Source organism: Xenopus tropicalis, chromosome 5 (assembly GCF_000004195.4).
Source record: "Xenopus tropicalis strain Nigerian chromosome 5, UCB_Xtro_10.0, whole genome shotgun sequence".
NCBI classification, from domain to species: Eukaryota; Metazoa; Chordata; class Amphibia; order Anura; family Pipidae; genus Xenopus; species Xenopus tropicalis.
The window spans coordinates 116,404,981-116,429,244 of record NC_030681.2 but is presented as its reverse complement, the minus strand read 5'-3'; the positions used below and the strand labels follow the sequence as shown (position 1 = coordinate 116,429,244).

The 24,264-nt window shown below is 38.5% G+C and overlaps 1 protein-coding gene across 2 annotated transcripts in view; it reads left to right on the top strand.

Annotated features, from left to right (window-relative positions):
• kcnab1 (potassium channel, voltage gated subfamily A regulatory beta subunit 1) overlaps positions 1–24,264 on the top strand; it is a 173,386-nt gene that overhangs the window by 7,477 nt on the left and 141,645 nt on the right. The window contains exon 1 of one of the 2 annotated variants that reach the window (XM_031901724.1): positions 9,720–10,050. The exons of the other annotated variant lie outside the window; for it this stretch is intronic. Coding sequence (XP_031757584.1) covers positions 9,809–10,050 — 242 coding nt within the window. The 5' untranslated portion in view covers positions 9,720–9,808. Of the gene's footprint in view, positions 1–9,719; positions 10,051–24,264 lie in introns of those variants that run through there. 2 annotated transcript variants of the gene reach the window in all.

The window sequence follows — 24,264 nt, the reverse complement described above, 5'->3', positions numbered from 1 at the left end:
CTTAGGCATAGGGGTGGGGCAGACAGTTACTTTCACTTTCAATTCAGAACTTTTTAGATGTCACTGCCCTCCTCACATTCCCCCTCCCTCCTAACCATCTAATTGTGTAACCAGTGCAAGGATATGGGTATCAGGTCCCCCCATACTGGCACAGAAACAAGATTTTGGCAGGGTGCACAGCTTGCCTAATAACAGTGTCCACAAAATGGAGCCTGCCTGTTTTCTGCAATTGTGAATTCCAGGGCTAAAGGAAATAAGTTTCAAATAACTTATATAGTGTAACTGAAGTTTATTTTGCTTGACCAACACAATAGAAAACAATTTGTAATCATTTCTTAGAGTGACAGGTCCCCTTTAAATACACAAAAAATTAAAGATGAGTCGCTTTGTGTTTTTTTTCTGTAAATGACTTTTATTATGTCCTACATACGAGACAGTGATTTCCTACTAAGTAGTTTGTGAGGAGAAATACAATTCATCTTGTAGCATCCTACTGACAGGTTCCATGAGTAACTGGTGCCAAAATGGAGACGGACAACAAAGGAGATGGCAGTTTCAGCATAAAGCAATGGTTTTGGCACTATCCAACAAGGCATATTCTTAGCACTTACAGGTACATTCAGAGTTTGCTTACCTAGCAATATTATCACAATTAAAGTGCCCAGTGGTTAAAATTGAATGTGTGTTGTTTTTTGTAGAACTCATAAATGAAAAATGAATTACTAATCTCTGTTTCAATAAGGGCATCCCACCTACTAATTAACGCATATTAACGCATTAAAGTTCCATATAGATACAGACAAGCTTGCTTTCCACAAAGTGTTATATAACCCTCCACTAGGATTTTAAAATAAGGAAAGGTTTGCCTTTTCACTGCCTGGAGCCAGAAGGGTGCAGGGGGACAACTTGCTTTCCAACATTAGTTGCTTATTATTTATTTATTTATTTTTTTTTTATTTAAAATTTTTCCTTCATTAGTTGCTTATCATTAACAGTAAAGAGCAAATCACATGTGGCGGGTCTGGGAGTAGTCACTATTAGTCTTTTATCTTTTGAGTTTTCATAAGCTAAAATATGTGTTTTTTTTACATTTTTCTTTGTACTGTAAATGTCAAGGCAACACTGGTGTTTTAGATAAATATCATACATAAACTCATTTAACAGAATGGATTTAACATGAGAATGGGACAATTTAATACACATCAAAAAAAAGAATAGCTTCCAGAATTAATACAGGCATAGAAAAACCTGTTATCCAGAAAGTTCCAAATCACAGGAAGGCTGTCTCATATAGATTGCATTTTTAACAAATAATGCCAATATTTTAATAAATTATTTCCTTTTTTCTCCGTAATATTAAAACAGTAAAAGTATCAGATGCGTTATCCAGAAACCCTTTATCCAAAAAGTTCTGAATTATGGGAAGGTCAACTCCCATAGACTGCACTTTAATCAAATAATTCAAATTGTAAAATAATATTTCCTTTTTTTCTGTGATATTGAATAGAACCTTTTACTTGATCCCAACTAAGATGTAATCCATCTTTATTGGAGGCAAAACAATCATATTGGGTTTATTTCATGTTGAAATGATTTTTGTGTGGATTTAAGTTATGGAGACCCAAATTACAAAAATACCCCTATCCAGAAAGCCGGTTGTCTCTTGTGTCTCCTGGTGCTCTTGCACTTTAGTCTGGGGTTTACATAAATTACCATTCTAATATTTTGGCCTTCTGTACTAGCCCAAGGCTACCATGTCATTTACCTGAGCTTAGGAATTACAATATACAGTGCATATACAATGTAAAACAATGCACAACAATGTAAAAGTTCAGCATTTTTAGCCATATTCTTTTTAGGAATATGCCCTCCTTTAATGCCTCATATGTATATTGCGCATATCAATGCCCTCTTCAATAGCATTGGCAAAATCATGATACAAGTGAATGTTATGTTTTTATCTGATCCCTATATTTTCATCTACGGTAATATAACATAAAAATAATTTAAAACATGTACATTAAGTGGTACATGATGACGTAACCACAAGAATATTCATATATTGTAGGGATGCACCAAATCCAGGATTCGGTTCAGGATTTGGCCAAGATTCCTTTTTCAGCAGGATTCGGCCGAATCCATGGTCCTGGCCGAACCGAATCCTTAAAATTAAGTGACTTTTTGCCACATAAATTTGGAAGTTGTTAATTTTTTTCGCCGCACGCCCAGTGTGCAGTTCTTTTTATGTATTTGGTGCCTTAATTTGGATTAAGATTCAGTTTGGTATTCGCCCAAATCTTTCACAGGGATTTAGGGTTCGTCCAAATCCCAAAATAGTGGATTCGGTGCATCCCGAATATATTGTACATATGGAATCAAATGATATACAGAAGAAACTCAAAAAACATAAACTTACAAAATAAATACATTTTATTTTGTCTTTCACAAGCAAATACTTGGCCCATATTAGGTTTAAAAGCTGTTACAGACCCTGCCATTTTGCTCCAAATAGGTCAGCTAGCCAAGTCTGGCAGACTGCAGATCTTTGAAGAACCCCGTGTCCAGCAGATTAGATTCCTCAGCATGTCATACAAGTAACTCAAGTGTAACAAAACCTGACATCTCAGACAAACATGACTTAAAATTTAACTACTGTAAAGCAAATGAATATAGTCAGGTTACACATATAAAAATCTGGCTTACTAAGCAAAAATGGCTTATCAATCAACTTGAAAATAAAAGTTTGCAACACAAACTCTGTTTTTATAACCATTTATTTAAAAAAAATTGCAATTACACTTGAATGTATGAACTACAAATCCATGATCAATACAGGTATAGGACCTGTTATCCATTCAGTCAGGACCTGGGGTTTTTAGTATTAGGATTTTTTCCATAATTTGGATCTCTATACCTAAAGTCTACTAAAAAATAATTTAACACAATAGGATTGTTTTGCCTCCAATAAGGATTAATTATATCTTAGTTGGGATCAATTACAAGGTACTGTTTTATTATTACAGAGAAAAAGGAAATCCTTTTTAAAAATGTGAATTATTTTATTAAAATGGAGTGTATGGGATTTGGCCTTTTTTTGTAATTTTGAGCTTTCTAAATGGGTTTCTGGATAATAGATCCTTTACCTGTACTACATACATTGTTATACATTTTGTATGGGACCAGGAAAGAATTTATAGGGTTTATTTACAACTGTTAGCACAGTTGTGTTCCTGCAAATTTCAAACTATCCTATTCAATCCTATGTAGATGTATTCAAGCAATGCTTATTATGAGCCTGAATTATGGGTTCGTCACTGAATTATCTCCCAAGCAGAATAAATAGCAAAGATAATAGGTGTTTATCAAGAATACTGCATCCAGAGCTTGCTTTGACCCTAAGAGCAATGGTACATAGTACCTTTTGTCACCTGTGCTTGAGGAAAAACAATACCCCCAAACAATGTAGGTCTCTGTAAAAATATATCACACGGAACAGCTCATATGTAGAACCCTGCTATCTTTTATTGCTTGTTTACTGAGAAGCCCTCTGTATAATGAGCTACTCTGTATCAGGAAATCTATGCACACGCTCCAGCAGGGGGCTGCGGTTTAGTAATAATTATGCTTGTAAGAATATAAATTATGAATGTTACGTTACATTCAGTTTTAGATTTCTGCTTGTTTAGTGCAAGAAATAACAAAAAGCATACAAGTAGCCTTATTTAAACAACAGGCAAAATGTATGTTCAGTGCCAGTTCCATTCACTGAATTAATTTTGAATATGGGGGGTATCAGAAAAATGATTTTTACAAATTTTAAACCGTTCTTCTTTCAGCCCAATTCTAATATTATACCTAATTATACCTAAATCTACACATCCCCTTTGCTGTTCTTGTTTTATATTTTACCTACTGGCATGGGCGTCCGCAGAAAATTTTCCAAGGGGGGGCAAGTAAGCTAGCATCATCCTGCAACAGACATATATATATATATATATATTTTTTTTTTTTTTTTTTTGCAGGATGATACTAGGGGAGGCTAAAGATGGCCCATACACAGACTGACCTACAGCTAATGTGACACTTAGTGGATTCGCTGCTGGTGTAAAAAGTTAACCTCCCAACTACCTCTTGCCGTTCCCACTGACTCCCAGGGATACTGTACAAAAGTGCGGGTGGGGGGGCTTTTTTTTTACCCTAAAATGTTTAGTATGTAAAAGTATTCATATGCGCACTTCTGTTAGGGGTTCTGCAAACATTTGTGTTTGTGATCAGTTAGCTTAAAGGGGTAGTTCGCATTTGAATTCACTTTTATTTTTAATGGTTTTTCAGTTATTTAGCTTTTTGTTCAGCAGCTCTCCATTTGGTATTTCAGCAGCTATCTGGTTGCTAGGGTCTTATTTACCCTAGCAACCAGGTAGTGGTTTAAACAAGAGATGGGAATATGAATAGTTAAGGGGCCTACTTGGAAAAATAAGTAATACAAAATTATAATAATAATAAAATTGTAGCCTCATAGAGCAATATTTTTTGGCCCCCATTTGAAATCTGTATAGAGGCAGAAGAGAAAGGCAAATTATTCAAAAAAAGGCCATTTTATAACATACTAAAGGTTAACTTAAAAGGGAACCACCCCTTTAGATGTGTTTATGTTAGTTTTATAGCAAGAAAGGCAGTGGGTACTGACTCCCCATTATATACAGTGAGATGCAGTCCGTATTTACAAACCCAGCACATTATATGCCATGAGGAGCAGTGGGTACTGATGGCAGATATTCAGGCCCTGGCACTATAACATTGGCACTGATACACAGCATTGGCTCCACTGTAACTTACTATAAATGAACAAAACAATGACAAAAATAAAAAAAAATAGTAAGTGCAAAAAACAACAACAAATATATAAACACACAATGAGCTTTTTCAGAGGGAAAGAGTTAACTTACCCTCCATCTGATAGGGTAGGGGATAGATTATAAATTATTATAGATGTCAGGCAAAAAACAATTTAATGTCAGCTAGTGATTCTTTAGTACCTGTGGGATGAAAACTGCAGCAAAAGTTGAGAGTTGGTTCTTAGGTAAAGTTACAGCAGCAGATTCTTCTTTTCAGTTTTAATTTCTGATTCCAGTTTGCAAAATCTCCCGATCCCTGTGTGCATCTGTGCTCTGATTGGTCAATTTTACTGTCTGTCAAGGAAGCTGTGCTCTGATTGGAGAATCCACAAGAAGAAAGATCCAATCGGAGCACAGCAAAACGGGCTTGAGGGGACAGTGCAGAAACTAGTAAGGTTTTTTTTTTGTTTCGTTTTTTTTGCTACTTTTCCAGGGGGGGGCAAGTGCCCCCTCTTGCCCCCTTCTGTGGACGCCCATGCCTACTGGCTACTCTGCAAGATTTTCCTACTGTTGAATTTTACTTATTGACATCACAAAACACTTTTATAGTATCACTAGTGTGTGGATTCTGTGAATAGTAGTTCTGCAGCATGGTTTGGGAAACGTTCCCTTTCACTGGCTTATATCAGCACTGAATATAACAATATATCATATTAGCGGCAACAAACTGCAAAATTGCTTTTTTTTCCTGCTGCCCAAATGACTGCTCATAAGTCATTGTTTTTCTTATTCTTGCTTAAAACACTTTGTTTATTATATAAAAGCAGCAGTAAATCTCAGACACCTGCAGCCTTTTTATCACTGAGACATTAAGTAAAATAAACAAAATTGAAATGACGACCCATTATTTTCTGAGTGCAAGCAGTTGTTTTAGGTGTCAGGGAACTTTTGGTCGAGTAAACACAATTTTATTGTATTTAATTGAGAAGGAAAGTTACAATCACTGGGGGTGCCAAAATGTTAGGCACCCCCAGTGATTGTAATTGCTTACCTGTTACCCTTAGTGGGTGCCTAACAGGAGCACCGGCTGGGGGTTTAAGGTAAGCGATTACAATCACTAGAGGGGGGGGAACTAACATTTGGCACCCCCAGTGATTTGTTTCCTTCTTCTTTAAACTATTAGATAAAATGTATAAAAGCAAATACCTTATTGCATGCCTTGTACAGACCCATCATTTCAAAGGAGGCTGTTCCCATGCCACATTCCCTTGGGTAGTGTAGCTTACAGCGGATAGCTGTTAGTTAAGTGCCACCTTGTGCAGCATCCCTGTACTTACAGCATGTACCAGTGCTTTTGGAGCATTAGCCTTTATACAGAGCATAACTTCAGAGAAAGGGGAGTTAAACAGTAGGCAGCTGATGTGGGCTGTGTTATTGATCCCCAAAGTAATGCTGCAGGTTCAGTGAATCCTGGGGCTCGAAGCAGTGCCATGTAGACAGCATGAAGGGGCAGCACAGTTACAAAAGCCACTGTGTGTCACTGGGTCCTACTCTTTAATAACATCAAAACCTAAACAGAGAAAACCCAGACTATTTTTTTTCAATCTGCCTTTATTTGAACTTCTTAAAGGGCATCAACAATCTGATTCACTTTATGCAGCATTTTGTTGGGGTCGGTTATTCTGAGACACAGTTACTGTATCTCTAACACACTGTCTTAGACGGGAGTAAAGGTCCCCATACACGGTAGGATCCACTCGCTTGGCGAGATCGCCAAGCGAGCGGATCTTCCCCCGATATCCCCACCTACGGGTGGGCGATATCGGGGAGCTTGAAGTTAAAAAAATAATCCGATTGTTTGGCCCTGGGGCCAAACGGCCGGATTATGTAGGCGGCAATGGGGCAGTCGGTTCAGGGACCACATCAACGAGCCGATGCGGCCCCCGATCCAACTGAATCTTTTAACCTGGCCGATCGATATCTGGCCAATTTCAGGCCAGATATCGGTCGGCCAGCCCGCTCGTTTCTGCCCCTACACGGGCAGATAAGCTACCGAGTCGGTCCAAGGGACCGATATCGGCAGATTCTATCGGCCCGTGTATGGGGGCCTTAACACACTCCAAACTAGTTAACCTGTCAATCAAATCAGACTTTGACTCCTGCATGAGAAACAGATTCCTGAGAAGGGGATATTGAAGATGAACCTATCATAAAAAAAAATACTTATACTTACAAAGTTCCCTAATTCCCATGAGATGAAGCTCATATTACAATTTAATTTTCAGGATAGTTCCTGTTTATTACTATTATTTTTATAGCGCCAATTTAGACCTATAAACAATGGAATCTCCCTGAAGCTAATCCATACTGTAGAGCTGTGTTAATGACAATAGTGGTTGAACCCTGAATAAAAGAGCTTACATTCCTGAATTCCTCCGCAGGGAACTCTCAATCACTTCAAAAAGACTCAGATGCTACCTATGGAGCAATAGAACATTACCAACTCTACATGACCAAACTTTTGCCCTCTGATCTGTGCATGCATGTTATTTACCCACTTAGACTGTAATCTCTTTTGGGCAAGGACCAACTTCCTACTGTGTCTCTTACCACAGGGCACTTAATCTCTGTATATTTATACATTATATACATGTTTGGCCTCCCTGTTGGTGCTGTTCTTTTTTGTTTAAGATTGTACGGCGATGTACTCATGTAGCAATTTATCAATAAAAGTAGATATGATATGATGAGGTATGATAAATTGTTTGGATAGCCAGACCCAGATTTTTGGCGAGGCCACAAAGGCCCGGGCCTAGGGTGACACAAATTTAGGGGCCTTCCCGCCGTAACAAAATTTTGACATATTGCTCCCATACGGAGCAATGGGGACTTCTCCCCACTGATCCATATGGGAGTTTAAATGCCCACGCATGCGTGGGGGGGCGCAAATGGGGGCGGCCTAAGGGCGCCCGGATTTGAAATCCAGCGCTGTGGATAGCAGTGTGTTAGTTTATTCTGCTGCTTACTACAAGTAAAGCAGACAGACAAACACTTTAACTTCTGGTACAATTATTATAACATGGCAGGTAAGACTGGCCTGCTCCATACTTGCTCTCAGGTTAGGCAGGAAGTGTGGAAACAGGAACTGGATAATGAACCTAGACAAATGGCAAAAACAGTAGAAAAATGCCCTTAATCAAAATGTCCACACAAGCACAGGGTACTAAAACATACATGCAGTCTAAAAGATAAAGGGGCTAAGACATGCAGAGTGGGGTAATCTGTGTGGTTCTCCCTAGGGTTGCCACCGGGCAGGGTGGGTGATGACATAGGCCAGTCTGACATTTGACATTTAGGTGGCCGGCATTTGCCATAAGGGGAGGGGCAGTGATGCAGTGGCTGGACTGACTGACTGCTACATCATTCAGCACACAGTCTTGCTGCATCATTCAGCACACAGTTTGAAACTGCGTTATTACAACTTTGGAAATCTGGACAGGCAGTTTTAAATCAGACAGCTTACGTAAAAACCAGGCTGTCTGGTTCAAAATCAGACAGGTGCTAAACTTAGTTCTGCCAGTGTACATATTGGCTTATGGGTGTATTCAAAAATCTGTGAGCCAGAAGTAAGGGGGTGTTGGAGAAGAATAAAGAGTATTATGAAGGTGGAAACATTTTGGAATACTTAAATAAATGTTTAAAAGCCCAGAGGCTCTGGAAATGTCTAATGGGGTGGGGAAGGGAGTTGCAGAGGATGGGCTCAGTTTGTAAATAGTCCTTGATGCATGACTGTAAAGAGGAGACAATTGAGCAGACGAGAAGATCATCATGTGCAGAAAGTTTACATGTGCTACTGAAGGAGTATTTATCTAAACAGTTATTGGGGATTCATAGAGGTTAAAAACACAAGAAATGTATAAGTGGCATTTGCTTGCTGAACAATAAGCTTTGTTGTTGCTTGGACTATCAAGGAAACCATTCAACATTGTCGCTACCAAATCCCTTACGCTAGTGACCAGTTTAGCTGTATAAATAAAGGAAACTATACAGACTTCAAGAATTTTTCTGCAGGATACCCTGTATGGCATTTATTAAAATATACAACACATCTTTTTACATATGTATTGTTATGTATGTCGTGTGTCTGCCCCTTAGTGATTCTTCAGATTAAGGATGTCACATTTATAGCCCTTCAGCGCCTCGGAGCTGCGAGTCCCAGGAGGCTGCTGTGAGTGTTAGTTACGAGCAGCTGATCCACCAACACTGACAGACGCACACTACATTATAAGCGGTCACAAGCAGCACCCTCCATCTGCTTTAGTTTTTATCGGGACATCACTGTATGGAATTCCCAGCTGTACAGCTATGTGTTCCATAGACTCTGTTTTAATAATTAGTTTTCCTTCGCCTGCACAATTTTCCTTTTTGTGTTATAAAAATGATTAAACTGTGTTGTTTCTATGCCAGACATCCTATTTCTTTTGTCTGTTTGACACACTCATTGTCCTTGCTGTAGTTGTCTGCCCTTTAGTTGCTTGTTTTTAGTAAGTGCTGTAAATAGACTGTATGAGAACAAGTATTTGGACTGTATCCCATCAAAATGTTTTTGCTTTACCTAAATATAAGGGCATGGGAAAAGCAATATGTCCCAAGGGGGAAAACCTTATCTGTATTGTCAGTACTAGAGCAGGGATCAAGTGAACACAGAAAATAAGTTTTATCTGGCAGGGGGCCATGACATGATCTCTTCAATAAAAATGTTACAGTGGCAACTAATCCCGCTGAGAGAGAGAGAAGGGCTGTCTGATATTCCCATGATATCCATTAGAGAAGTTTGCATCCCTACTCTTACATCTGGTAAGGGAAATCAAAAAAGCAACAGGCTTGTCTTCCAAGAAAAGTGGAATAGCGAGAGCACTTGTCAGAAATAAACAGAGAAGGTCTCAGGGAGTTCACTAACTGAACCTCAGAAAATGCATCTTTACAAGCCTTCATACACAGATATCCCCAACCCTAAGATTGGGGGGCATAAACCCAATGAAACCTCGGTAAAGATAAAAGCGAGAACTGCAGCCCCCAAAGCCTGCCTCCCATATCAGTGTTGGGCAATGAGATTTAATTCCGCGATGGAGCAGAAGTACTTGGAGAGATTTGCAAGTGTCCATGGACTGTCCCTGAAAGACACAGTGAGAGCTGAGACTGGAATGATATACAGGTAAATGCGCCCAACTTTATGCCAAGCAGTTAACTTGGGCAGTGCCTAGAATTATATATATAATGTGCCTTATGCTAATATTTAGATTTTTTACTATTTGACTGACTCTCTACAGAATATATAGACTGCAGCAGATCAAAGATGAATCCTATAGTAGCTTCTGTTTTCAGGTTTATATTTTCATATATATATATATATATATATATATATATATAAAAGAAATACATATATATATGGGTAAAAGATAGTTCTGCAGCTTGTCATGCCCAGTGGTTTTCACTCAAGTGATTTGTTTACTGTATATGCAGCAGTTATCAACACTTTATGTGGGTGTTTTAGAAATAGTGAATAATTCTGATTTTCAGTTGCCAGGGATTAATTTATCATTGTACTCAACAGAATGTCTTGTAACGCCAGCTCAGTACTTTCATCCAATTAGAAGGGAACAAAATGAAACATCACTTTACAGTCTACAGTTTGTTAATAAAGGAGGATTATAGTATATACATTAGGGAACTGCCTTCGTACAGCAGAATAATAAGCAATGTGGTTAAGGCTTTTGATGTACTTTCTGTTGGTATGTTGATTTTCCTGGGATAGAGTTCTGTATTTTTCTTATGGCTTTGCTCATTACTAATGGCCACAATAACTACCTTATGGCACTTGAAGACCCATTCCCCACATTAGAAACATCATATAACTCCATTTCATCAGGGAGATCATGACTCAGGCATGAAGCTGTATGTACAAATAGCTTGTTTTGTCAAAAAGCAGATTTTTGACTTATCTGGCTGGCCACACAGTGGATGGGTCAGATAAAGCTGATTCAATAATTTTGACTTTGTGCCAATGATTGACTTACATGGGAACATGTGCAGACCTATCAGGAGGGTACAATACCTACATCCCAATGTATCTCAATGGCCCATAAATCCCTCCCCAAATGGCCCATAATGATTAGCCTCGGCTATTTTGTGTATAGTATTGTAAAACACATGTTCGATTCAGCTTTTGCACCTAATGTTGCTACTGCAAATAGGTCCCTGATTTTCTGTATGGAAGGACTTGGAAACTGACAAAACTTCAGTTACTAAATTCTGACATATTAATCCAGTGCATTTACTCCATTAATTAATGGATTGCTAGGTAATATTCTTCTCTCTCAGTGTAATCAGATGAATATTCTGCAGTCGTGTACAATGGACTAATCAATATACAACACGGTGATGTTTTACTGCTAACATTATACCTATTACCAGTGCATACAGAGACACACATTTAACCTCACAGGGCATGTGATATAAATAGACATTCATTATTAGAGCGTATGCACATTATAGCAGCGCTGTTTGGCTTCACAGGCTGTGTAACTTAGTTGCATGATTGGGGTTATCCTTACATCATAAAGCTCATATGCTCAATATGCTCATTATAGAGCATATACTAGCTAAAGGGCGGGATTACAAAAATAATGGATTTCCAGATTTTGTTTTTGGGATGATGGGATTTGTAGCTTAAAAACAGGAAATCTGCGGGTTCGATAGAACTAATTTAAGTACTGAAAATATATAACAATAATTTCATAGTATGCTTACTGAGGAGCAGTGAGCAAAGTGCAAGCACCATGTTTTTTTCTCAGAATGCACTTTCCGCCCACAATTCCACGCAATTCTCTTAATAAAATTGCACTGCGCCTACCACAGTTGCATCTGGTTTGCCAAAATGTATAAAACTGTACATAAAACACATATTGAGAACAACTGTGCCAAATATTTTCAAAAGTCTACCAACATAAAAGTCTGCCATTTCCAGTGTTTGCATATCTGGTGTTCAGTAAGTGGTATATGCGTCCTATACTTTTGGGAGTGCCAATCACAACTATATGTGGTTATGTATGTGGTTATATGCACAACTCACTGTGGGGAAAACTAAAGTTGCCCATTGCACCTACGGACATAAATGATCCTTAATATATTATATTCTTTGTATCCTTATCTACTTCCTTTGCCTCCAAGGAGCCACCATCATGCTGGGGGCCCAGGGCATATATCCTTTCTGCTACATAGTATAACCAGCCCTGAATGTGCAAGGGAACCACTCTATTCACTCATCCTTGAGGTAACAGAACTACTTCAGTTTCTCAGTGAGTTTGCCCAAAGGAAGCCACCCCAACCCCTATGCTGGAATCAACCTAAAGTGGGTCAGGATCACTAGTGCCAAAAATAAATTTGGTTAAAAAAACACTCAATGATTACCAAACAAGTCCAGTTGCTTTAGATTTATTTATACTAAATATACCATGACTTGGATGAATGAAAATCTTCATAGTCATAATGAGGGAGTCTTTTTGCAGTCATTGGGTTTCACCTTATGGCAGCATTGCACCAAGCAGTGCTTCTATACAGGTCATGAAATTCTGCTTGTTGTATTGTACAACAGGGTACTCATGTTTCAATAAGTCAAGAATGTGACATCACTAAGCACTGATAATAGCTGATGACATCACTAAGCACAGTTAGGTTTCATGGGTTATTTATTGCTCTTGTTGTATTATAAATCTGTTCCTGTATGTAAAGACACGTTGTTGCTGAGTGATAGAGTATTTTGGTATGCATGTAAACATTTTTTTGCCTTTATAGGACATAGGATATTTGAAACTGATTGAGTGGCTTCATTTGGTTTAGCTATGTTTCACACAAGCAATCTTTCTAGTCAGCCCAGTTACAGCTGTCAGTGTAAATGATATGCAAGCCTATGTTCCACACTGAAATATTCCATAGGAGATACAAGAGCCATTTTCATTAAAGAACACAGTGTGCAAAGTGCAAAAAAAAGTCTGCAATAGGAATGCAGAATGGCCTCAGGCCAAAATAAAAAGCTTACAGCAATGGTTCTCAGAACTGATGGCTCTGCACAGGTCCGTATTCTAATTCAATTGTTGGCATGGGGTCCAACCGATTGAATTGCCCAATTTGACCCAGCATGTGGCAAGTTTGGGCAGGTATCTGATAATCTGGCAAACTTGTCATACAGGCATTTCTTTCCATGTATATCCAGTTCTAGACTGCTCTAGTCCATACTGGGTGTTAAGTAGTGTATTAAAGGGGACCTGTCACCCTAAGACATGATTCCAAATCCTTTTCTATCATGTTAGTTGAGCAAAATAAACTTTACTGACATTATATAAACTATTTAATTGTTTTCCCTTCAGAATTTACAATCACAGCAAGCAGGCAGGCGTCATATTGTGAACATTGTTATTAAGTCAAGCTTTGTATCACCCCAAAGTCTTGTGTATTTGCCATTAAGGTGATATCTAGGACGTGCTGAATGGAAAGTTAAAGTAATTGTAATTAAAAATGTGAAATGTCAATCATATATTGCTTGCCCTGCTTTTATGCCTCAGGTATAGAGGCGGGGTAGGCAATATATGATTGACTGCTCTGATTTTTAAATACATTTATAACAGTTTTAAATGATTTAATTAAAAAAAACTATTTGGGTTTCAAGTTTAACCACAAAAGGACTTTATTATACAGCGTTTTATGTGTGGGCGACAGGTCCCCTTTAAATGGCTGCCTTCACATGTACAGTAACTCATGCTATTATGCTGTTATGTGCATCCTAATCTGCCTGCAGATTCATCATTACACACCACTCTACAATTTTTGACATACGGTCACATATTTCCTTTAAAAAAGCAAAATGGTGATAGCTACAATATTGACTCAAGCTTCGTTTTCCATTTACAACCAGCCCAGTCTGTCAGAGGACAGGCTCTGGTTCAACATTACGTAATGCAACGTAGAGGTGGAGCACACCCTACATTGTAGTTTGTGTTATGTCAATCACCATTATATCTTTATGGTTCCATCACTTTAATGGTTCAACTTGTCTAAATGCTTGCAAATCAGTACGGAAACCTTCATCTTTAATGGTTTAATGGTGTAATGCTTTAATGGTTACTTCTGTATGACATCATATTGCTATTAGCTTCACCCACACCGCACACATACAGTATGCATTGCTTTGTATAGGTAGATATATGGGGTATATTTATCATGCTGTGTAAAAAGTGAAGTGAAGCATTACCAGTGATGTTGCACAGGGCAACCAATCAGCAATTAAATTTCAACAGGTAGAAAACCAAAGCAAAGCATCTGATTGGCTGCTATGAGCAACATCACCGGTAATGTTTTACTCCACTTTTTACACAGCATGATAAAAATACTACCTTAAAGGGGTATATTTATGATGCTGTGTAAAAAGTGGAGTGAAGCATTATCAGTGATGTTGCACAGGGCAACCAATCAGCAATTAGATTTCAACAGTTGGAAAATCAAAGCAAAGCATCTGATTGGCTGCTATGACCAACATCACCGGTGATGTTTTACTCCACTTTTTACACAGCATCATAAATATACCCCTATAGTGTACATTTTCACAGTTTAAAGATTCAACATTCCCCTAGCAAAAGAATATTGATAATATTGTAAAATAAATAATATGGCACATTCAGGTGAGTACCTACTGAATACTAGAGAATAGGCTGCATGTACGCTATTATGTATGCATGTTTTCCTTTATTAATGAATAAGTAATACATGTGCCTTTTAGTTTACATACAGATTAACTTTTGAGTAAATCACACAATGTTTAGTGCAATGTACTGTCATTTTATATTATATTAATGGAATTTAATAGCAGAAGAATTCTACTAATCAATTTCAATTAGAGGGGAAAGAAAATATGTAGAAAAGATGACTTAGTTTTGTCTTATACTCAGGTGAATATGTGACACCAAGTTTGGCATTTTCAAATAATTAGCTTGACCTGCATATGCATTTCTCTATAAAAACTGTGCCATTAGGAGAAGTTGGTGATATTAATAGGGAATGTTTGAGCCATACTAATTAACTAGGGCACCCAGTGTGCCAACTAGAACTAAAATGCACTCCTTTTCATCGCCTAGACAAGTAATGAGCTGCACAGAGGTCCTGGTGGCAAATAAAATATCTGTTATGAAAAAATGATATTTAGGGATGGTTTGCAATGTCCTATTTTTGTTCATTTAATCCTCTGCATTTTTTTTCCTGACCTCTCTGACATATAGGGGTTTAGAAGGGGGCCCTGTGTGATATTGGCTTCCAGCGCACATATTTTAATCTCCAAAGAGCTTCTACTAATCCAGAAGGAATTATGGTACCATGCAGCTCGTCTGGTTTCCTAAACCAGTATAGCTTTCTGAATATTTCTGTAATGATCAGAAGTGAAGGACTATTAAAACACAGATATGAGACCAAACCTGACAGCACTAACAGTCACATGATAATATTGGTAAGATAATGCACAAATGAGGCTTTCTTTGATTGTAGATTGTAAACTCTTTTGGGCAGGGCCCTCTTCACCTCTTGTATCGGTTACTGATTGCTTTATATGTTACTCTGTATGTCCAATGTATGTAACCCAGCGCTTTATAAATAAATGTTAATGTAATGTAATGTAATTTACTAAAAAATTAGCTGCTGGCAGTAAATTGTACGTTTGCTTCACCAATTGTTATTCAGTCATTAGAACCACATATTAAATGATAGAGTGGTCTAGCATTCAGTTGTTGAGACAAGCCACTTCCCATAAATAATAGCTTTATCCCAACCAAGATAATAGTCTCTTAGCTTGCAAATTGAACCAAATTCATAAAAGTTTAGATCCACCAGTCAGCATTTTCACCCCTGTTTCTATGTACCCTTCACTCTAACAGTAAAATTATGGGACTTTTAGTCAATATGTTGACACCCACATTGTACACAATCATTAATGTTTATTACTTGCGTGTAACAGCTCTTTATGCTTATATCATACTATAACATTATCACATCTCATACTGTACTATAACATTATCACCTCGGTTGGGTACATTTTTCTTTTTCTCAAACTTTTTCTAGTGCTGATGAACTGTGTCACAGTAACTAGACCCAAAATATGCTAGAATAATAATCCCTATGATTGATGCTGTCATTGTGGGCCCCATAATCACTGCCTGCCATTGGTGCACTTCTGGGCCTTAGCCTTAGCAATAAGATGTTTGCCAAATCAAGGCCCAGGTATAAGCTCTATTGAGCATGGCCCTCTTTACCTCTTGTGTCTGTTATCAGTTGTATTTTTGTATGTAATCTACATGTTTGTGATATATACACTTATCACTGCAGAATAGTGGCACCTTACATACAGCAGTTTAGTTAGTTGTTTTAAAATGTATTGTAGCATCCAGCAGGGGGTGCTCTATGGTTATAAATGCTTTACTGGTTTGTAGATAAGCAGCACAGCACCAAACTGTCATTAATCACTTTATTTAACAAAGAAAAAACATCAGCCTGTTACGGAATAATTGTTATGAGGTCTGGCAGGATCATTCAGCGTAATAAGAGCAGGATCAGCAGCTGACACAGGTCATGATTTAAATGACAGAGCTATACTCCATAATAGATGGTATTTTGATATAATGATACTTTGATTTATGTTGGGATAATTGGCCCCCGACCTTACATGCGTATAACTAAAGGGTAAGAATATCAACTTTGGGCAAGTCCCTAAAGCACCACAAAAGAAGACGTTCTTTATGCTTTATAAGCTCCATGTTCCCAGATAATAGGTAATATCTTTCTTTCCAAGCTGGGTACATGTACATCTACTCCTTTAGCCTCCTTTAGTAAAATAAAAACCAATAACTGCAACATAAATAGTATGGGCTAACTTTTTATTTTCCTCAAATTAGAGGGACCAGTTTTATACTATTATGATGCCATAACACAACATCTATGGTGACCTTGGGAAAAGTAAGGGCCATAAAAATCCCCAGGAGGGACACATCCTGCCTACATGCCTCTGGATGAATAGCCTTTTAATAAATTAATATAATCTTTAATATTGTAAGCTCTAATGAGCCGGCCCCTCTTTAACTCAGACCTCCCCCAGATCCTACTATTGCTCAGGTCTGTGGCATATGTTAGCACATTATAATTACTCAATGTGATATAATAATAATCTGGCAAAATTTGTGATTTTCGCTGCCATAGCACACCTGAACTATTTATGTATATCATAAGAACAATGAGAGCACAGCCCACTGATTGTACTGTTATGTCTCTATTGCCCTCTCAATCTAGAGGAATACTTCTAATTTTATCATCAATATCCCTTATAATGATGTATTATGGTGTAGGAATTGAGCATAATGTACCCATACTCTAATTTATAAGGCTATTAGAAGTCACGAGGCGTCATGGAACCATGAAACACCAAGGTGACTATTAATAGTCTTTTCACTTTCATTAGGTGTTACATTATCCTTTATAATGTTCAGGTATCATATCTATTATCCAGAATCTTTGGGACTCTGGGTTTTCTGGATAATCTTTCCTAAATTGAAAGACCATTTCTGATGTCTACTGAAAACATTAAAAAATATCAAAAAAGCCCAATAGGATTGTTCAATAAAGTGCACACTGCTTAGTTACCATCAAGTACAAGGTACTTTTTTATTATTACAGTGAAAACTCTATAGGAGATAGCCTTCAGGATAAGAGGTTTCCAGATTAAAGATCCCATACCAGTGCAAGTGTTACTAAACAAGTGTCCCCATGTGTGACTGTCCCTGATAACACACATGAAGCTGTGACAGCTGGATTTCAGCACTAAAACGCTCCCACCAGATTGCAGAGGCAGGTAAACATGTTCCATGCCCTGAGTGTTTTGTTAATCTGCCATTATACTACACTAATTTGTCCAATCACTGTACAAAAGGTCCGGACTGGGATTAAAAATAGGCCTTAGCATTTCAAATACAAAGAGGCGCAAACAGCCCCCACCAGGCCAATAAATAGAGACTGTCTATGGAATCTTACAGCAGCCCCTCTGGTTTTTACCTGAATCTGTAGATTGCCAGTCCAGGCCTGGCTTTAAATAAAGATTGACTGAATCAGATTTTTGTTAAATCAGCTGTAGAGGTTAGTGAGAGTTAACATTTGCAAAACCAGAAGGTCTATGACTGACATTCCTGTGTATAATTGTGTCATATTAAATGGATGGCTCATTAATTTCTACTAAAAATGAGACATGATACCCCGGCTCAGAGAGATTATTCTGGAGACAGTATCAGTATTAACTTGGCACTAGTTTTATGTACAATATGATTCAATAAACAGTGAGGCTGATGTCTAAAATATAATGCCTAGTGTGGTCCTGATTAAAAATAGAAGTGTGTCTGGATATTGTGATTAGTTTTATTCTAATAATTCTGCTGAGTGAGCCAAACCGGCCAGGTCAGTCCATGCACAAGGATGGCTACTTATCTAGGACCAAAGCAGCTCTTGTTTCCTTTCATCTATTAGAAAATGTCTAGGCATTCAAAGTCTTCCATATAAACATTATTAATGACTCAGTAAAGGAGAGCTGAAACCAAATTATGGAAATATTACTGAAGTAGGCTTGCAGATACAACACAATAAGGCAGAATGATTTGCTCAGCAAATTAAAGATTAAGTATTAACACTAGAATAAGTTAGCTTTCTATTCACTGTCTAGGTCCCTCAACCAAACGCTGGACCCCGCAATTTACCCACCTCAGCACCAAGTGTTAAAAGACTGCTTTGCCCTGCTATTGTGCTGTCTGCACTAGTGTTGCACCTCACCGGAGGTAAAAGTGTGGGGGGGGGGGTGAGGGGGGCAGCATCTGAAAAGCTTTGGGGCCAAAGTCACCACTGGGCAGCTATTATTAGCTGCAACTATTGTCTTCCCTATGAGCAGCCCATTAAGGAAACTGCGGACTTTCTCTACCCGTCAGTGATGAAAAATGGCAACAAGGGTGTGCAGGATTATCATCATGCTTCTCTCCTGTAAGCAAAGCACTTACAGTTCATCATTGTGCATGTAACTTTCACACATGCCTGTGATAAAAGGTTTTAACCTTGAATCGCTGCCTTCTGACTTAAACAGTAACACACTGAACCGTGAGGAGTTGGGCTTCATTGTGTATAAAACCAGTTTGGAGTGTATTGCAGTTCACCATAGTTTTTGCACATTTGAGAGAAGATGTGAACAAATCTGCTCTATGACACTTTATGACACTGGAATTAAACTATAAAGATATCTGGATCCTAATTATTAGTGTCTTATGAATATATGCAATATGAAATCTATATATATATATATATATATTTACAGAGACTCCCACTTCAGGCCTTAAATACACTGAGCCCTTAAGAAAGAATCTCCAACCTAAATAGTGATATAAATAGCTGCAGTTGTTACTTACAGAGCTTGAACTCATAGAAAACATGCTGCACAATGTGGCATGCCGCAAGCTTTATTCATTTGTCCCTTAATTGTGTGGCTGAAGCTAAACATAACATCAATAAAAAAACTGATAACCAATAAAAATTCATAAAAGCTCCTGCTAAAGGTTTTTAGAAGGCCCCTGAACCTTTTAATCTTCAGCTGCCAGATGGATCTATCTAATTTTCATTATGACCTATAGTTTATGCCATATATTGACACTAATTGACTAAAATATTATTATTCTTTATATAGCCCCAACATATTACCCAGCACTCAACTTTTGCCCCAGTGGAGCTTGCAATCTAGGTTCTTATCACATTTACACACAATGTGCTCAGGTTTTATCAGCTTGACAAATGGTTAATGTAGATCTGAAACATTACTGCACTGGTCTGTGCCTATTATGGGAATAAAGGTGTTTTAATTATATGAAGATCCCAGCATGGAGTGCAGTCCAGAATTTGGGAATTGGTTGTCCTGTGAAGTGAACACAGAGAGATATACACCTAGTTAAAAATAAACCTAGTTTGGTGCTGACTGCTAGCCATTACACAGGTTTTATCAGGAACCTATTATCATAGGGAAGAAACAGAAATTATTTTAGATGCTGTGGCTGCAATAAAACCTAGAAATAAGTCTGCAATGTGCAATTTATTTATTAAAATACAAAACTAGAACATGCAAAGCATACACTCTTTTTTGCAATGCAAGTTCCTTTTTTTTACTTTATCCACTGCCCCCAATTCCATTAGATCCCAACAACACACAGGAACAGGCAAAGGCATAGAGACTCGCAGGGCTTGCCAAGCAAGCAGAGACTATATGAGTGAAATAGAGCATTCACACTGTGGTTTATATAACAAAGCACATACAGGATAGCTAACGTGTCACTTACGGTCATTTACTTTTGTTTTCTGTTTTTCAAATTTAGTTACATTTACAGACAGTTTTCTAACATCGCTTGCGAGGGGACATGATTACTCTGTACAAGTACATTAGAGGGGATTATAGGCAGATGGGGATGTTCTTTTTTCCCATAAAAACGATCAACGCACCAGAGGTCGCCCCTTTAGATTAGAGCAGTGATCCCCAACCAGTGGCTCGTGAGCAACATGTTGCTCCCCAACCCCTTGGATGTTGCTCTCAGTGCCCCCAAACCAGGTAGTTATTTTTGAATTCCTGACTTGGGGGCAAGTTTTGGTTGAATAAAAACAAGATTTCCTACCAAATAAAGCCCCTGTAAGCTGATAGTGTGCATAGAGGCTCCCTAATAGCCAATCTTAGCCCTTATTTGGCTCCTCCATGAACTTTTATGATGCCTGTGTTGCTCTCCAAGTCTTTTTACATTTGATTGTGGCTCACATGTAAGAAAGGTTGGGGATCCCTGGATTAGAGGAACGGAGCTTCCATTTGAAGCAGCGTAGGTGGTTTTTCACGGTGAGGGCAGTGAGGTTGGGGAATGCCCTTCCTAGAGATGTGGTAATGGCAGATTCTGTTAATGCTTTTAAGAGGGGCCTGGATGAGTTCTTGAACAAGCATTGTATCCAAGGCTATTGTGATACTAAAATCTACAGTTAGTATTAGTGGTTGTATATATAGTTTATGTATGTGAGTGTATAGATTGGTAAGTATAGGTTGTGTGTGCTGGGTTTACTTGGATGGGTTGAACTTGATGCACTCTGGTCTTTTTTCAACCCTATGTAACTATGTAACTATCACATTTAGCCATGGAAAAAAAACCTCTTGTTCAATTGAATTTCTTGCACAGAAGAATTATTGGGCATATTTCTTTTTATTAAAGGGTAATATACTGTTCCATCACCATCAAACAGTTTGGTGTGGCCCTTTTTCATTACTTAGAGTCAGCAGCAGACTGTGTGGAGTCCAAGGACCACCAGAACCCAACCAAAGCATACAGTATGCTTTCCTAAACAGATGGGTCTCTAGGGAGAGTTTGAAAGTCAGGAAGCAAGGTCTGATTGGCCGAGGCAGAGAGTTCCAGAGACAGGCAGAAGCCTGTGAGAAGTCTTGCAGTCGAGAATGGGAAGAGGTGATGAGAGAAGAACAAAGGCGAAGGTCAGAGGCAGAGCGTAGGTTTATATGAAAAGTATTAGTTTAGGGCTAGGGGTATAAATTCTATTGTTTCTACCTCCATATCTGACAGTTTACCTCTGAATAGTCCATTTGATGCAGGAAAGATCGTAATTGTACCGTGTATGGCCACATTAAGTCACTGTCACTGTCTAATTCTTATTAAGGGCTCTATTGGCAGCCTTTGTGTAGCAATTGTGACTTTTTCAAGCAAAGACTTTATGGGGGGGGGTCATTTACTTTCCCTTGGGTGCAAGTCCTAAAGCACTAAAGAGTGCCAGAGTGTGCCCCTTAGTTTTCATGTCCCAAGCACTTGTGCTCTGAGGAATTCTGCACTCTCCTCCTTGTGCCAGATTGGAGCACACCACAGCATCAGGAGGTGCAGGACAGCCCTTTCCTAACACTTGCCCTTGCAGCCTCCTACTGTTCCCTAACTTCTGTATATGTCTGTATGATGCAAAGTTAAGTGGCGTGCAGGGGGCAGGAGAGGGAATGTCTACCTGCTTCCTGACTTCTGCCCCTCATGAATATACTGCTAACGTAGTGAGCACTAAACTCTTCGGGCCAGAGACTTTTGGCAGTTCTTCAAGGCATTGCTGCACTTTACCCACTGCCTCAGAGGTTGTAAAAGACCCTTTAAGACTCTCTAGGGTTGTTCTGACCAGAGGAAACAATCATCAAATCTACACTGCTTTTCTTAACCCACACACAGTTTATAGGATTCTATCTTAGAATGCAAATGTATTATGTAGGAGCCATGCACCCTGCATCTCTATGGAATTGCTTGCGCATAACTGCAGCCGCAGTGCTAGAAGCCAGAAAACCGCAGCTATATTTTTCTGAACAAATGCAGCTACTGCTATTTGCTAGAGAGGCACTAGGATGAACGAGCACCAAATTGCTTTACACATATTTCGCACAGGCTCTCCGGAACTGAAAATAGTTATGCCTTGTACTTCAGCATTTCCAGCACATTTCCAGGGTCAGCAGCTTATCTATGAAATTGAAGGCAGTCAGATATTATTACCCTAATGAATATATTGCTGCCAGCGCAGTAGGAAAGTGTTGAACCATGACATTAAACATCCTGTGCGTGATTTCTTTTCCCCTGTGATTCATTTGTAGAAGAATACATTTTCTTCAGTAAAACTGAAATATCTTTAAATCCATTCTGTATGACTAGAAGATCATTTAGGGTGAATAGGCCATTTAACTATATTTCCTTGCCAAACTAATTACTAATAAAAGGGTGGTATGAAAGCACAAATAACTGCCCACTGAGCGTCTTAATCCTTAGGTGACGAGGGAGCAGCGTTTATCCAATGAGTGGTAACTTTTTAAGCACCTAGGTACCTATTGTAACATACAATCCATACTAAGAAGAATATGTATGAACTTAAAACCAATGGCTAAAATAAATGTTGTACTTACCAGGGGCACTGCTGCCATGAGAAGAGTTGAGAAACTCACTTCAGATGGCAGCTCCCCCAAAGTTACCATGGTCGGCAAAAAGAGCTGAATTTCCAGCAGCATCGCAGGAGCTGCCTTAGGGCGCTTCAGGGCAAAATGGATAAGGAAATATTATAAATGTTTAACTAGTGTGTATTGGAAAGGTGCTTACAATGACATTTTCTATGCAGAAGAACAGTTTTTGGGTTTTCCTTATTTTCTTACTCTGTGTTTTAATTAAACAAAGAACTACACCTGTATTTTTGCTTCTGTGCGTTTAAGTATTAAAGTAATCGTATTTATGGACTTTTTAGCTAACATCACAAGAGCACGGCTTGTCCTGCTTAGGATACTGGCACTGCTGAGTTTGTATAACTGTGTTAGTATGACTATACATATCAAGTGAATAGTGTAGCAGAGCTCTGTAGTGGGCGACTAACTTGCTCTGTGGGGCATTAGCCTTATAATCCAGCAGGAAAATTAGTGGACTGAAAGTAGACACAAACATTGCTTGTGAAGTCCCACATTCAGTTAAGATGGTTACAAATGTTAAAATCCACGTGTTTGGGGAGGTCACCAAACAAGAGGATCTTTTAATGGTATGACCACCTTGAGGAAGGTGATATTGGAATGAATGTTTGGCCCTAGAACCCATTTTTGGCCAGATATCAATAAATGGGCCAATAAGCTGGCGAAAAGTTCTGTCATCAGTTTTTATCAGCCAGTGTATGGCCACCTTTAAACCTTATTGGCGAGCATGGTAAGTCTCCTATTCTTGAAATATATGTTATTATTGAAGGATCATGTGCCAGTGACTGTGCTAAATTATCATGTTGTTGCTCTCCAGATACTAGTTAGTAGTATCTGAATCCTGAAAATTGGGACTTTTTTCACATGTAAACACGGAAGTTAACATTTTTTTGCTGTGTGCGTGTGTATCCCTTACATAGCCTAAATAAGGATTCCGGGCTCGGCCAAATCCAAAAAAAATGTATTTGGTGCTCCCTACTTGGAAAATTTGCACTAAGCATTTCACTCTATCAATCTATCTCCTATGGTCCTTACCTTAGGGAGAAGATTGATGGAGTGAGGTGCTTAGTGCATCTAAGTATAAGAGTAAAAAGAGCTTTTTGTGTCCGCTACACTTGTTGAGTTCTCACAATCAGCCTGTATGGGAAAGAATTGGACAGTACTACATTAAATAGAAGCAGCAAGAAGCAGTGACAAATTATATTAATACTCACTGCTAGTGTGAGGTAGAAAGTAGTTGTGTACCCATTTTTATACTTATTTTGAGGGGGCTAGAAAACATTTAAGATAATGTAGGAAAGCAGTACA